Source organism: Rhamphochromis longiceps, linkage group LG4 (genome assembly GCF_057381845.1).
Source record: "Rhamphochromis longiceps isolate RC_006_pf linkage group LG4, R_longiceps_female_GT1.1, whole genome shotgun sequence".
Lineage (NCBI taxonomy): Eukaryota > Metazoa > Chordata > Actinopteri > Cichliformes > Cichlidae > Rhamphochromis > Rhamphochromis longiceps.
In genome coordinates, this window is record NC_140560.1 from 2,314,968 (window position 1) to 2,331,613 (window position 16,646).

The window sequence follows — 16,646 nt, forward strand, 5'->3', positions numbered from 1 at the left end:
TTCACATCACATAGACGTGTATAGCAATGTTATTGCAGACGATGCAAAGCCCTGCAGAGATGTACTGTAGATGGGGCCTGCTGTGTGTTTCAGATGGTGATGAGCAATCTGCAGTCCATCCTTGAAAACGTGGACACTCCAGAGCTGCTTTGTCAAAGTGTCAAATGTATTCTTCAGGTGGCACACTGCTACCCACATGTCTTCAGCACCAACTTCAGGGTGAGTATTGTTCCATGGCTGAGACCAACAGGTGCACTGTGTTCAGATCACAGCATCTCTGATCTTTCCAGCCACTGTCCTGATGTCTTCTGCTGTCTCACAGGACACTGTGGACATCCTGGTGGGTTGGCACATTGACCACACACAGAAGCAGGCACTCACCCAGCAAGTCTCAGGTCAGTAAGCGCATGTTAGCGGGCAGTACTTCTGCAGCTGTTTGACATCAGCAGGCTTATTTATAACCCAGTGGGAAGGACGAGCATTGAAAAGGTTCATGAGAAAACGGGAGCAACATGTCCACACATTTCCCTGCCACCACTGGGATTCCTCCTGCCTCACACCCTGAAACACCGAGCAGTGGTTTCTACCCCCTTTGTACCTCTAGTTTAGATTCTATTGCAGCTGTTTAAATGTACGGACCAAGCGTGCTACTTGGCCAGTACCCTGGATTAAAAGAAGAAGGCAAACATTCAGAGACCAGAAATGACAGCCTTAATGTTTGCGTTCATGGACACATTAAGAAGGAAAGCTACTCCCAGTGCTGTGTGATACTGTACATACAGGGCCAGTGTCACTGATACTAATCCTGAGCTTATGCAGAGGAGAGCTGTGTGTTTTCATTTGCAAAGTGAGTGCATCGTTAGTACTCAGGAGTTCATTGTCATTTCGTATTTACCCAGCCTGAGACCAAGTACTGTTTCTCAGCAGCCGCAGTGCAGCAAACAGTACAGTTTAAACAGACTGTAATGAATCGCAACAATAGTTACGGATAAATAACATAACATTAAGTTCTATGTGCACATAACAAAAATGACTGTTAACACAGAAGGATCATTATATTCAGATTTAGATTTTTTTTCTGCTACTTCCAGGAAAATGTTTTCTTTTCTCTCTTTTAATGAATTATGTCAAATAAAATAAGATGTATACACAATCTGAACTAATTTATGAGAAATGTACCTTTACTCTGTCTTCAAATTCAAATTCAAATTTTATTTGTCACGTACACAGTCATACACAGTACGATATGTAGTGAAATGCTTGGACAACTGCTCGTGACCTAAAGAGAACAAAAAAGGAAAAGGCTATGAATAAGATAGGAAATAAATATGAAAAATTAAAAAGGGTAAATTTAACTAGGAAGGAATAAAATATAAATTAAGGTTAAAAATGAAATAACTGTACAACACAAATTAGAATGAAGGCTCGAGGTTAATTGTCTTCATGTCAGGTTTTCCAAGTGAAGGTTTCAGTGGTGATCACAGAAACAGCGCTGCTGTGTCTTTTACTGAACTCAGCTGTGGGGGCTTGATGTTGTTCAGAAGCTGCTCCTAAACATGTTTGCATTGCAGCTCTGCTTTTAGTTGCAAATGTGGGTGAAACACATTTACAGTGTTTAACACAGCAGCATGCTATGGTGCTGCGTTAAATGATCAGAAGTTGTAGAGACTGTCTTTATAATTGAATTATTCAAAGCACTCGATGAGTGCAGACCTGTTCTGCTGCTGACTCACGGCTCCATCAGCAGTAACATCAAAGCATTCAGCAAAGCTCTCCAACCTTACAAATGGATGTTAAGAAACTTATAAAAATATATTTGAATAAAAGAGATTTGTTATTGGCACACCTGTGAGATAAAACAAGGTCCCCCAGTCCTGCTGCTGCCGCTGGAGGAATATCACGAGTGACATTTAGACTTGGATTATTATAATAGTGTTTTAATACACATCAGTGGGAAAACACTACGGCTACGTTCACTCTGCAGGTCTTGATGCTCAACTCCGATTATTTGATCAAATCCGATTTTTTTTGTCTGCTCGTTCACACTACAAATAAAATGCGACAGCAAACGCGCTCTAGTGTGAACGCTCAAAGCAGCCGCATGTGCAAAAGAAGACGTCACACACAACACGCTCTGTTTAGACCCAGAACAAACTATTGTTTGACTGATGGCCTTAATATAAAGACTTCGGACTTTACGTTTCCTAATTTTGCTTTAAGTTATAAAGTTATTTTGTTATTTACAAACTAACTTTATAACTATCATTATTGCTGTTTTAGAGGAGCGCTGCTTCAAAGGATAGCTGCAGGTTTCTGTCAGAATCTGCAGATTATACAGTACAAATAAAATGTTCACGTTTCTCCAACGCTGTCTTCCCAGCAGTTTCACTGGACGGACAGGAAGCGTTCGCGATGTCTTCTCCGGCGCTGATAATTGGCGTCTGTCTTGTGTCGGTGACGTAAAAGACGGATTTAATGCGACATGACCATCAAACAGCAGTCGCTTTCTGAAACATCAGATATGTATCGGATTCAGCACCACATACGAAAGTGACCCAGGTCGGATTTGAAAATATCGGATTTGTGCCGTTCACACTGTCACCATGATGGGATAGATGGTCGCACAGGGTCAGAAAAGTCGGATTTGATGCGCTTTCGCCTGCAGTGTGAACGCAGCCTTAGACTTGTGCAAAATGCAGCAGCCACACGCCCTGTCTCTCCAGCCCTCATGAGTTTACACGGTCTGTCCTTCATGGCCCAGAGTAGCATTAAACTCTACAGTTTGTTCTTTTTATTCATTTTTTATGAATAAAACTGTTAAAGATGTACATGCTGTATATTCTTTGGGCTTGGAAAGTTCTCAGTGATTCTCCCGGCACGTTTTGAAGGAGCGGTGGGTCATGTGTTTGGATGGGTGGGTTGATGTGTAAACACAGATACAGTTCAGCTCGTTTACCTGCAGCTCTGCTCTCCCTGTCTGTGCTTAGGCTGGTTACAGAGCCTGGAGCAGTTTTGGGTGGCCGACCTGACCTTCTCCACCACATTGCTGGGACAGTTCTTGGAGGATATGGAAGCATATGCCGAGGTGACGTCACCGAGCCTCTCAGCCAGTTATACTTATTTAGAAGGTGCAGTGACGAGAAGCAGCCAGGTACCTGCAGTACTGAGTTTAACCCGGCCCGTGTCCCAGGTGGTCTCTGTGTCACCTGTGAGCTGCTTCCAGAACTGGTTTGCTTTGTTAGATCCCTCCCTGGGAGTTCGGTCTGACCACTTGTACTTGAATGATGTATGTTAGGTCTTCAGCCGTGCTCAGTACTGGCAAGTATGGTAAAGAGTGAGCACAAGTACTGTTGGAAAAAGCCCAAACCTCTGTGGTGAATGAGCCATGTTGAAGCTCAGACCCCGGGGAAAGGACTCGCTGCGGTGCTGACCTGACGGGCGGTCTGCTGTAGATCAGCTAAATTTAAGTCTCTAGACTTCACTGCACCTTATACTGTTCAGTAGGCTTTATTTAAATGTGCAACAAACTGGAACCAGTGTGTTTGGGTCCAGTTTATGCTCAGACTGGAAACCCTCAAAGATCCTTGATGGTATTAAATTGGATTCTCTTACCAGATAATAAAAATTAAATGATGCCCCATAGAGCTAATGGCTATGTTTGTCTCGTGCTTGGCTGACTCTTTGCTCTCTTTAGGATCTGAGCCACGTGGTCTCAGGAGAGGTGCTCGATGAAGATATCCCCCCTCCCTCAGTGTCGTTGCCCAAGTTGGCAGCCCTGCTGAGAGTTTTCAGCACAGTGGTCCGCAGCATCGGAGAGCGATTCAGCCCGTTCAGAGGACCTCCTATTACTGAAGTCTACGTGACAGACGTAAGAGCTGCACCTCTGACAACCAAACAGGAGATCTGGAGAGCACTCACTGACAAATGTGGATCGCAGTTTGGAAATAACTTACTGTTAAAATGCATTGAGAACATTGTGCTGTTGGTAAAAGGAGCACATCTTCCAGGTTTCCTTTGATGAAGTACTTAAATACACACTATATTTACCACAGTGCCTTATTTTCCAGTAGTATTTAGTTTGTTCTAAGAAAGCCTGAGGAGCAGCTGGTCAATAAGACGTTCCTCTGAAGTGTGCACACAACGTGCTGTGGTAGTTGGATAATGACAGGTTGGACACAGATATTGATTTTAGCCACAACAAGCAGAACATCAGAATTTAGTGCACCTTCTTTTTACATAACTCGGAGTAACTGAGCCTCGTGGACATTTAGGCTCATTCTTTTTTTTCTGCACATTGAACTTTTCTCACGTGTGAATTTGACCGTTAAAAGAAAGATGCAGATTTGTAGCAAGGCAGTCAGCGTATACAGGATAAGCCAAATATTTCTTTACACTTCAAATCGGTTACAAAACGTTTCTGTGGTCTCTAATACGTTTTATTATTACAATCTGTGAAGTTCGCAGTCTGGGCTTCATCACTTTAGTCACTGTTCTCTGTTTCCTGATCTTTCCAAAGGTTCTTAACCGGGTTCTGGCCTGTGTGACTGTGGCAAAGCAGGTGCAGTTCTCTGAGGCCGTTCTCACTGCAGGGAATGAGTGTGTGGGTGTGCTGCTGGCCAGTGTAGAGCCCTGTGGGCAGCTGATGGATGCTGTCCTTGCCTACGGTCTAGACCAGCTAGATTGCTGCCAGGCCTGTGGCCCAGACTACAACCTGGCAGTGCTCAATCTCCTCACTCTGGTACAGTCACCTAACGGGTTTTATATGTACTCATAGAATAAGATGTGTTCATTTGTATGCTCACAGCCTGACTGACAAAGTCTACACTGATGCTGTAGTTTGACCTGTTATGATTATAATTGAGCTGATGGCAGCTTTCTTACAGTCTGTGTTGCAGATACCAGTTTTTGTCCTTTTCTGCACTAAACATTGTGATTTCCTGTAACAGCCCCCTGTCTCCACCCCCACACATTCTTAGTCCCTACCGTGCCCCCTCCCCTCTGTGGCAGTTACCAGTCTGGCTGTCGAGTGCTGTAAATTGTCCAATTCTGATAAACCTTTGATTAAAGTTAAATCTGGGACTGCTACAACTTGTGGAAAATTCTGTGACGGTCTAAACAATTAGCAAGCCTGACTTTGACGTTGTGTGAGGAATTTTTTAATGTTGCCTTTCAGATTGTAGACCAGGTCAACACCAAGCTGCCCGTGTCCTTTGTAGAGAAGCTGTTGGCACCAGACTCCCAGCTGCTGAAGCTTCGCTTTCATCAAGAGAAAGAGGTTTGGCTTCACTCAGTGTTCCTGTACCACCTTAATGGGCTTGGCATATATTTTACACATCTAATACACCGGCGGCTCAATCCAAGGCCGCTCCAGTCTGCATACCAAATATCCTCGGGCAACGTACTGAACCCAAGTGGCTCGCTAATGCAAAAGGCCTTCACCTTAGAAACAAGCTAAGATTCTACCAAGAAAAACATGTTGCATATATATCAGAGCAGGAACATGCATGAAGGTCAGTTATATAGACTCAGTGTGTTCTTGGCTCATTCGTAGGTTGGGTGAGTGAAAATAATTTGAAGATTTTCTGTGTTGATGAGTGTAATCCCTGTCCATGTGCTCCCTGCACAGGTCATGTCAGCTGTCCACGGTGTGTACCAGGCGCTGCTGAGCCTGAAAAACATCCCAACACTGGAGGCAGCTTATAAAATGGTGTTGGGCGAGATGGCGTGTGGTCTCAACAGCTTGATGGAGACTTTGGGTCCCCTGGAACCAGGGACCCTCTGCCCTAATATCCAGCACCCTGCTTTTGCTCCCCTCACCCTACCGCCAGAAAAAGCCCAGTTCACCATCATCTTCAACCTCAGCACCTTTACCACCATTGGCAACACCAAGAATTCTCTGATTGGGGTGAGCCGTTGTCTATTGTTAAACATCACAGTAGCACTGTAATAATGTCGCAGTACTTCCTTTGATGTGACTGGTGGGGTAAAAGGTTCATATTAACTTTACACTCATTAATGCATCTAAAGATATGTTCCTGTAACGCATTTTGGGACATGCGTCATTGCTGGGTTCATCACTCAGTGTCTGCATGACAGCCATGCTGATATTCCTCACAGTTTCATTCTGTCACACTCACAAAGTTAACACAGTGTGTCACAGTAGGGCAGCACGGTGGTCAGCACTGTTGCCGCACAGCAAGAAGGTCCTGAGTTCAATTCCACCATCGAGTTTTCTGTGTGGAGTTTGCATGTTCTCCCCGTGTTTGCGTGGGTTCTCTCCGGGTACTCCGGCTTCCTCCCACCGTCCAAAGACATGCAGCTTGTGGGGATAGGTTAATTGATTAATCCAAATTGCCCAAAGGTGTGAATGTGAGTGTGAATGGTTGTCTGTCTCTGTGTGTTGGCCCTGCGACAGCCTGGCGACCTGTCCAGGGGGTACCCCGCCTCTCGCCCTATGACAGCTGGGATAGGCTCCAGCGCCCCCCGCACCCTGAAAAGGAGAAGCGGATGGATGGATGATGTCACAGTACTGCAGATAGGAGGCCAACAATGTATTTTTGCCTGTCTGTCAGAGTTGTTCTCTTAAGGCCAAAAAATGCCCAAAAGATTTACTTTCCCCAGTGGACCATTATAGCAAATCCAATAATGGACCACTTGATAGTCATATTTTATTTATTTAGTTTATTAGTGTTTTTATTTTGAGTTATCAAAATCCTAACGGACTAGACCGCGGATGGAAAAGAAGAAAGAAGAGAAAGTGGGCAAAAAGTTAAACAGAAGGGGAGAGAGAAAGATGGGGAGGAGGAAACAACGGTGAGAATCTGCGTCAATACCTGCTGACGGAAAGAAACAGTGAAACCACAGCAACAACCAATATATGCATAAATAACAGCCCTGCCCCCAGGACACAAAGCAGGCATGGAGGACACCAGAGGCCCCCCAGAGCACGAGAGCCCCAGGAGGACCACAGCAGGGACGAGGAGCCTGAGATGTTGTAAGATAGGTGGAGTGTAGCACCTGGCCTGCATGCATTCCCACCCTCAGGCACACATACATACAAATACTCTCACACTCACACAACATGGAGACACACAGGAATGCACACAGTACACAATCACACTCCCCACACACACACTGTACTTCAGAATCGAAGCACCAACAACCCCAGAGGGGCTTGGTTTACCACGACTACTTTATTCTTCCTCAGCCAATCAGCAGCGCTCGTGCAATTGTTTCACGTTTTAAGATTTCACCTCTTCAAATGTATGACCCAGCACTTCGATGTGACAATGTTTGCACCGCCACAAGATTCAGTCCATGGTCTGTGTCCGCATCTTCTTTTGGTTCATTAGTGGTTTTCTGTGTGTTCTATCTAGATGTGGGCCTTGTCGCCGACAGTCTTTGCTCTTCTAAGTCACAATCTGATGCTGGTCCACTCTGAGTTGGCTGTCTACTACCCTGCTATCCAGTACACCGTACTCTACTCCCTGTACTCTCACTGCACCAGGTAATACACCCACATGTACTGTGAACAGAATCACTGCTGTCCACTGCAGCATTCTCAGTTATGCAGACATGCACTACAAAAGGGACGGGCCACCCCTCTTAATCTTTTTATTCAGGTGTTTTCAGTCCACTTGCAACAGGTGTATAAACCAAGCAGACATGCGGTGTGCCTTTGTGCACACTTGTGAAAGAACAGGCCATCTTTTCCTCAGGCTAGGTGCTGTAACAGATGCCACCGTTACAAGTCCTTTTACCAAAATCCTTCCCTTCTAGATCTTCCACCACCAACTGTAACTGCTGTTATTATGAGTAGAAGCAGTTGTTTTGCTGATTGCTGCTCACCGTCATAGTAATGCTGAATTAGAGCAGTTATCCTGAAGAATCCTGAAGCTCCCTTTCAGTCGATTCACTCAGTACAACACACGAGTGTGAGATATCACGCCCCCACGTGTCCTGGCTGAAGGAAGCTTTGTTCATGCCTTTAAGACCCACCTGCACATATACCAAATTCAAATTTTTATTTGTCACGTACACAGTCATACACAGTACGATATGTAGTGAAATGCTTGGACAACTGCTCGTGACCTAAAGAAAACAAAAAAGGAAAAGGCTATGAATAAGATAGGAAATAAATATGAAAAATTAAAAAGGGTAAATTTAACTAGGAAGGAATAAAATATAAATTAAGGTTAAAAATGAAATAACTGTACAACACAAATTAGAATGAAGGGTAAATTTAACTGGGAAGAATAAGATAAAATATATAAATTAAAGTTGAAAATAAAATAACTGTACAACAAAATACACAATATACAATATAGAACTATATAAGAATGTATGAAGAAATCTAAATATAAATAAATATATACACAATAACAGCAGCTGTACAAGTATTAACCGGAAATGAAGAATATAGTGACCAGTGTTGTGCAAAAACAAAGTCCAGAAAGTCCAGTGTGTGTGTAAGAACCATCCCCCGTCATCACAGTCACCCTCAGTTCTTACACCTCACTGAGTCGGGCTGCTCCTAGTTAGGTTGGCTTAACTGTCCGTGTTGGTGTTAGCCTCCACCGTGCAGTTAGTGCTGCCTGCACTGTCCACCCTGTCCTCAGAGGTTCAGTTTCTCTTTGCACGACAGCAAATGCTACGATGTCTGCCCATCTGCCTGGGGATTGTCCACACTAGGACAACACTGACGGAGCCCGAAGCCTGTGCGTTTTGTCTGCAGCTCCGGTACTCGACCCTGGAAAGACGGGGGCCCCAGCTTTGTCCTAGTCCGAACACAAGGAGTGTCTGGTTGATGCCCCTGCATTTAGCTGGGCTGACCACATGGAATATGTTGATGGGTTAGCTGAAGATGAGCTGGAACCAGGCAGGAACGCTAACGGTCACAGATGATGCTGTGTTGGGCATCGGCTTGGACATTCATGGTTTTTCGGATGATGAGCAGGAGAGCCCGCGTCGGCCCAGTGTGCTGCTCCGCTGACGACCACGATGACAGCTCTTTGTTTCCCTCCTCAACGCGGTCAGAATTGTCACGGATTACATCCGTCGTGCGTCCTGCTGTGCCGCACTCTCCCTGGGCAGAGGGATGGTGCAGAGGCACCCGAGCAGTTACAGATATACCTGTTCATTAGAATATCCCCTTGGTTGTTCTAGTGTTAAGTCTTCTGGAGGAGGAGTAAAATGCCCCCAGAAACCACTGACTTGTCTGTCTGAAAAGGGACGATCATTTCGTTTCGTAGCTCTCTGCATCGTCTGAACGATGTGGCTGTTCTAAAAAATTGTTGCTACAGAAGAATGCCATTTGAGAAAATCCAAGCTTCGTTATTACCAGTGTATGTATCCTACTGAGAGGGCGCACAGAAAAAGAAACCAAAGGAAAAAATCTGCAAACGCCTCTGACTCTGCTTTTATTTTGCTTCTTCAAACTAATTAGAAACCTCGCTGGATTTGAACTCTGCTCACCTTCTTAGTACAAGTGTCTCCTTGTGCATCTCTGGATTCTTCCAGTGCTGCTGTGTAGTTTCATCATGGACGTAAATACTATCCAGACATGAACTCAATGAAGTGGCCTGGCCCTCAGTTTGTTTGTTTTTTGCTGTGTGGGAGGAGTTCGGAGAAGCGATGGAAAAAGACTTTCGGACCTCCTCGAAGAGATTCAGGCGACTCAGGAGGGGAAAGCAGTGTTCCACCTGCACTGTGTATAGTGCGGGTGGAGTGCTGCTGACTTCGACTGAGGAAATCGTCAGGCGGTGGAAGGAGGATCTCCTCAATCCTACTGGCACATCTTCCGTGGGAAAAGCAGAGTCTGGGGATGAGGGGGATGACCCGCCAATCTCTGGGGGCGAGGTCACTGAAGCAGTTAAACAACTCCTTGGTGGCAGAGCCCCTGGGGTGGATGAGGTCCGCCCCGAGTTCCTGAAGGCTCTGGATGTTGTAAGGCTGTCTTGGTTGACATGACATGGACAGAATTTCTAGGTGTAGCCAAGTGGCGGAGGGCTTTCACTTCGGTGGTCTCAGAATCTCATCTCTGCTTTTTGCAGATATTGTGGTTCTGTTGGCTTCATCAGGTGAGGGCCTCCAGCTCGCACTGGAACGGTTTGCAGCCGAGTGTGAAGCGGTGGGAATGAGAATCAAGACGTCCAAATCTGAGGCCATGGTTCTCAGCCGGAAAAAGGGTGGAGTGCCCACTCCAGGTCGGGGATGAGTTCCTGCCCCAAGTGGAGGAGTTCAAGTATCTCAGGGTCTTGTACACGAGTGATGGGAGGAGGGAGCCAGAGATCGACAGATGGATTGGGGCTGCGGCTGCAGTGATGCGGCTGCTGCACCAGTCCGTCGTGGTGAAGAGGGAGCTGAGTGTAAAAGCGAAGCTCTCAGTTTACCGGTCGATCTACGTCCCTACCCTCACCTATGGCCACGAGCTGTGGGTAGTGACCGAAAGAACGAGATCGCGGATACAAGCGGCAGAAATGAGCTTCCTCCGAAGGGTGGCTGGCCTCTCCCTTAGAGATAGGGTGAGAAGTTCGGCCATCCGGGAGGGGCTCAGAGTAGAGCAGCTGCTGCTCCACATCGAAAGGAGCCAGCTGAGGTGGTTCGGGCATCTGACAAGGATGCCCCCTGGGCGCCTCCTGGGTGAGGTGTTCCAGGCATGTCCCACCGGGAGGAGGCCCCGGGGCAGACCCAGGACACGCTGGAGAGATTATATCTCTCGGCTGGCCTGGGAACGCCTTGGTGTTCCCCCGGATAAGCTGGAGGAGGTGGCTGGGGAGAGGGAGGTCTGGGCTTCTCTGCTTAGGCTGCTGCCCCCGCGACCCGGCCCCTGCATAAGCGGAATAAAATGGATGGATGAATGGCCCTCAGGTGCAGCGTCCTACCTGTTCAGACCAACTGGTTTCTTGGCTGTGACCCAGGTTTGGTGTGGACGTCTACTGTGGCAGTTTAGGCTTCAGCTGTGGTGGGCCTGTGTCGTTATACGGCCACTCTTCAAGTTAAAGCGTTGAAATGTTACCACATTGGAGGACACGCAGCAGATGTCCAAGTGGTTGTCATGGGACATTCTAACAGTAACAGTGGAAACCCAAACCTGATTAATATTATATGGGTGGTGTTGTAAAACTAGCTGAATGAAGAAAGTCAAGTTTGTCTCTGTCACTGAAGATTATTTGAGTGAACTGTGAGCTGTGTGAAGGTTTGGCTCCCAGACCAAACTGAAGGAACGCTTAGTGTCTCTCGATGTTCCTGTTTTATGGCTGCTTCTCTAATCAGATGACCTCCTCTGTCTCTGTTCGCAGGCACGATCACTTCATCTCATCCAGCTTATCGTCGTCTTCTCCCTCTCTGTTTGATGGTGCTGTCATCAGTACTGTAACCACGGCAACTAAGAAGCATTTCAGCACACTGCTTAGTCTTCTTGGAGGTCTGCTGTCCCGGGAGCATCTTTACCCCGAGGCCAGGTTCTCTCTCCCCATTTTTAACCAAACACAGCTCAGTGTTTTATCACTAAATGTTCACTGTTTAGCTAAATGACTCATTAGCTGTCTAACGATGACTGTAAACCAGATTGAACATATTGGATACAGCTATTATAACAGTCTTATGTTGGTATGTTAGGAAACTGCTTCTCACCTGGGCTCAGGAGATCTCTCTGCTGATGAAGAAGTCGGACACCTACAGCCCCCTCTTTTCCCTGCCCTCTTTCAACAAGTTCTGCAGAGGGATTCTGGCTAACGGTGAGAGTAAACTCCAGAATTGTGCTTTACACAGGCTTCACCACTGAGCAGGATGTTTAATGCTGTCCTCGTTTTCTGTGGACAGCTCTGAATGAAGATCAGGGTATCTGCCTCCAGACCTGCCACACTTTACAGGTCCTTTCTTCATCACTGTCTACTGAGCTGCTGCAGAGGTGAACGGCTTGCTTCTGACCTGCACGTATATGGAAGCATATGATGCCTAATGTTTGTTCTCTTGTATTAAAGCCTCTGTGTGTGTGTCTGTGTGTTGTGGGTTGGGGGTGTCTTAGGTGTACAGATGTGTGCAGAGTGCAGTTGGTCCACTCGGCCATGAGGGTGAGGCAAGCTTATGGTAAACTTCTCAGGACAATCCCTCTTGATGTGGCTCTGAGGTAAGACTTGCTGCACAGCTGTACCACTGCACACTTGATTCATTCACGTGATTTGACATATACATGGTTGATGTGCTGTTATTAGCAGTGGATGTCTTCCTGATTGCTCTGGTGTAATATAGAGGCATCACCCAGCATCTGATAGACTAACAAGCTCCACAGTCTTGTTCTTGACGTCGGCTCATGCTCAGTAGGATGAAATGTTTTGGATAATTTGCCTTTGGGATGAAAGCTGTGGTATTCGCCATACAGCAGAATATATCCGTCTCTGTGACCACTACAAAACACCAAGTTCAGACTTGGGCCAGCTATGAAGCATTTGGTGCTACAGCAGCTGTTGGCTCCTGGCTATACAGAGCCTAAACTCTCTGAGCTCCACTTTAATGAAAGGCAGTCAATAAACCTGCTGTTACTTTGGCTCGTTTTCCTGTATCTAGTAGAGCAGGGGTGGCCAACCTGCGGCTCTCGAGCCGCATGCGGCTCTTTGCCTGGTTTCATGCGGCTCTTACGTTCATATCAAAGTTTGTGTTTTGGGGTTTTTTTTGTGTTGTTGTTTTAAAATGTGCACGTTCGCTTCGCTTGAGTTCAATACGGTATTTTCATCAAATGGCCATGTGTGTGAGATGAAAATACCGCAAAGTTTCCCAGTAGGAGCAAGTTTGCCCTTAAAATGGCAGGAAAAAAATGCACAGCAAAAAGAAAATATGAAGATGAACACAGGACGTTTTTAACAGAGTGGGAGAGTTTATATTTTTTTGTTGAACGCAATGGCAAGCCATTCTGCCTTATATGTCAGACGTCATTAGCGCATTTCAAAGCTTCAAATCTTCAGCGCCACTTCAGCTCACTCCATGCTAACATCGACCAGAACCATCGACCCAAAAGGGACTGCACTTCGCAAGCACGAGTTGGCCACTTTGAAAAGTCAGCACATACAGTTTTTCCAAAAATTTACGAAGCGGTCAGAGACCATAACGCTCGCATCCTATCAGCTGGCTTGGAACATTGCACGGGCTAAAAAGCCATACGATGAAGGGGAGTTCGTTAAAAAATGCCTCAGTGACGTTGTTGAAATCTTGTCTCCTGAAAACGACAAATTAAAACGCGTGGTATCAGACGTCCAACTGTCCCGCCACACTGTTGAACACAGAATATCGGACATTAACACGGCTATTGAATCACAGTTGCACTCTGACCTTCAAGCATGTGAGTATTTTAGTGTCGCATTGGATGAGAGTTGTGATATACAAGACAAGCCTCAGTGGGCAATATTTGCACGGTCTGTGTCAAACGATTGTGTGATCAAAGAACTCCTGGATATTGTGCCATTAAAAGACAGAACCCGTGGCACAGATGTGAAAGAAACCATGATGGCTGCATTAGAAAAAGCAAATCTGCCCATAACGAAATTAACTGCACCGCCACGGATGGAGCACCAGCCATGATGGGATCTGTGAACGGGCTTGTGGGGCTGTGCAAAGCTGACCGAACTATTCCTGACTTTTGGAATTTCCACTGCATCATCCACATGGAGCAACTCGTGTCTAAATCATTGAATTTAGATAACGTCATGAAGCCTGTGATGGAAATCGTCAACTATATCCGCACACATGTGCTTAACCACAGGCAATTCAAGAATCTCATCGCTGAGCTGGACCAAGGGCTTCCAGGTGACCTGCCGCTGCACTGCACTGTGAGGTGGCTGTCAAAAGGCCAGGTACTCTCTCGTTTCTTTGAGCTTTTGGATGCCGTGAAACTGTTTATGGAAAAGAAGGACAAGGACTATCCCGAGCTCTCGGACCTCAAGTGGATTATGGATCTGGCCTTTTTGGTCGACATGCTGTGTCACTTGGACAGACTGAACCTGACCCTGCAGGGTAAGTTAAAAATGCTGCCTGACCTGGTGCAAAGTGTGTTTGCGTTTGTCAACAAACTGAAGCTGTTCAAGACACATATTCAAAAGGGAGATTTAACGCATTTTCCCACTCTGCTAAAAGCCAAGCGGGCAAGTCACCAGCGCTGCCCTGAGTAAGCAAAGAGCCAGATATGCAACGCTGATTGAAAACTTGCACGAAAGCTTTGTGACCCGGTTCCATGATCTACAATTGAAAAGGCCACAGATTACGTTCCTCGTCGACCCATTGAATGCAGAGACCGGCTGTTTGAAAGTCTCGCTAGTCACAGATAAAGCTGCAGCTGAGTTGGAGATGATCGATCTTTGTGAGGAGGACCAATTGAAACCTGCTTTAAGGGAAGGGACCATTGAGTTCTGGAAAAGTATGCCAATGGAAAAATACCCCAATGTCAAATGGGCTGCGCTTAAGATACTGTCAATGTTTGGGTCAACATACAAGGCAAGGAATGCCAGAAGTCCCACTAAACAACATGCATTGTAAAAGTAAATGCTATTGTAGATTATTATATTTTTGTTTGTGGACTTGGTTGAACTGAGAGTTTGTGTGTGTGAAACAGTGCGCACAATTGTTGAAAATGACTGGCCTGTAGTTTTAGTACTGTAGGAGTCATTATCATATTGGTGTGTGACATTTACAATAAATCTGGCTGAGCAGAATGTGTGTATATTGTGACTGGTTGGCCACCCCTGTAGTAGAGTGTGGGTCTGGCTAATGATTAGCTAAGGTTGTACCGAGTCTGAACAATAAGTGGTCCTGGTTAATAACTACAGACTACTACTTATACAGAGTTATTACTTGAGTTGAGTCTAACTACAACCCGGCAGGTCCCAATTCATTAACCAGCTGCTCGGCTAACGCTGTCTCACAGCTAATGTGAGTGCAGGTTGTTGCATCCTGCCTGACTGCCATTTTTCAAATAAATTAAATAGTTTTGATTAAACGTATGAAAGGGAGCTCCGTGTTTTAACCAATCTGTACTATTCATCTATGACTCTCAGAGCTGCACACTCACAAACGGCATTGCTTTCATCAGCACTGTCATAGTTAGGGGACAGTTGGTGTTAGATTTGAACCGCAGTTGTGACCCATCAGGAGATCGGATGCATGTTCTCAACATATGCGTGTATATTGCTTGTTCACAGTAACCACAGCCATCCTGAAATGAGGAAGATCTCTCTGGCCATTCGCCACCACATGAGCCATGCTCCGAGCAGCACTTTCCACCCCCAGGACTTCAGTGACCTTATTAGCTTCATCCTATATGGCGTCCTGCACCGTGGAGGGTAATGGCACAGTGACAGCTGCACAGAACTCTGAGAATGTCTTTTGTTTTACAGTCTCATGGTCATTTTTGATCTTTGGTAGTCGTGCTGTGGGTTTACACAGATGTGTGTATCATGACGATTTTGAGTCAACTATAGTGAGAGATTCACGTCAGGTCTGCGTAATGTAAGGGAGATCTGTGATGCACGCTTGGTTTTATGGAGGATAGGACTTGTGATGAATAAAGGTGGTCATGTCCTGTATCTACAGCAAGGACTCCTGGCTGGAGCGCCTGTACTACAGCTGCCAACGCCTTGAGAAACAGGATGGCCGTGGAAGTACAGATGGTAGCAAGCCAGACGTGGTGACACGGGCACTGCTGAAAACAGAGGTGTTGCTATGGCAGTGGGCAGTGTGGGAGGCTGCACAGTTCACCGTGTTATCCAAACTCCGAACACCTTTGGGTCGAGCTCAGGACACCTTCCAGACCATTGAAGGTAAAGTGAAGAGTTCATGTGACTGCATTCACAGTAATTGTCATTTACTTTCAAGATCTTTTTTGTAACCTCCAGAAGAGGTTTCTCAGATACATACAGATGCTGTCTGGTAAAGAAATAAAACTGGGACAGTTCATCTAAAGTTCTCAGACACAAACCATTTTCTCTGCTTTGTTGCAGGTATGATCCGGAGCTTGGCTGCACAGAGTCTGAACCCCGAGCAGGATGTTGGAGCTTGGGCGGGCAGTGGAAGTGACAGTGATGGTCACCACTTAAATCAGCTCCGCCTCACTTTGCTGCTTCAGTACCTGGAGAACCTGGAGAAGCTCATGTACAATGCCTACGAGGGCTGTGCTAATGCTCTGACAGCTCCACCAAAGGTACGCAGACAAACTCCACGGCTTGAAAATGAAATAGTTTAATATTTTGACACTAAAGGAGATGATAGAGCCTCAGAGTTTTATCATTACTACAGGTGTCCTTGAGTTTTGTGATAAAGGAAAAAGATACTGAGTCACAGTTTATCAGTAATTTATAAGTGCAAACAAAATGTATGAAGGGCGTTTTTAATCTTTTGTCTCCAGGGAGTGATTGTCATTGCTGACAGATTGGCTAAGTCAAAGATTGAATCTGCTAAACCTTACATATAGCCTCCTCTATAATGTCACATAATAAAATTGAAACAACTATTTTCTGTCTGGGATTTAGTGTCCTGGATCGATTGACGATTCATTGTTCATCCTGTTCATAGCCTGTACATACTTATAGTTATAGCATATTGTAACTGTAACTTCTGTCGGTGCTGTGCTTTTTTTGGAAATCGAATTTCCCAGAGGAACC

The 16,646-nt window shown here is 45.8% G+C and overlaps 1 protein-coding gene across 5 annotated transcripts in view; it reads left to right on the top strand.

Annotated features, from left to right (window-relative positions):
* smg1 (SMG1 nonsense mediated mRNA decay associated PI3K related kinase) overlaps positions 1-16,646 on the top strand; it is a 58,782-nt gene that overhangs the window by 6,913 nt on the left and 35,223 nt on the right. For all 5 annotated transcript variants that reach the window (XM_085402868.1, XM_085402871.1, XM_085402869.1 and 2 more), the window contains 15 exons: positions 94-219; positions 323-395; positions 2,988-3,085; positions 3,695-3,868; positions 4,517-4,738; positions 5,174-5,275; positions 5,627-5,905; positions 7,377-7,507; positions 11,301-11,462; positions 11,620-11,738; positions 11,824-11,911; positions 12,029-12,130; positions 15,189-15,329; positions 15,580-15,806; positions 15,987-16,186. In XM_085402868.1, the coding sequence (XP_085258994.1) occupies positions 94-219; positions 323-395; positions 2,988-3,085; positions 3,695-3,868; positions 4,517-4,738; positions 5,174-5,275; positions 5,627-5,905; positions 7,377-7,507; positions 11,301-11,462; positions 11,620-11,738; positions 11,824-11,911; positions 12,029-12,130; positions 15,189-15,329; positions 15,580-15,806; positions 15,987-16,186 (2,244 nt within the window). The remainder of the gene's footprint in view (positions 1-93; positions 220-322; positions 396-2,987; positions 3,086-3,694; positions 3,869-4,516; positions 4,739-5,173; positions 5,276-5,626; positions 5,906-7,376; positions 7,508-11,300; positions 11,463-11,619; positions 11,739-11,823; positions 11,912-12,028; positions 12,131-15,188; positions 15,330-15,579; positions 15,807-15,986; positions 16,187-16,646) is intronic.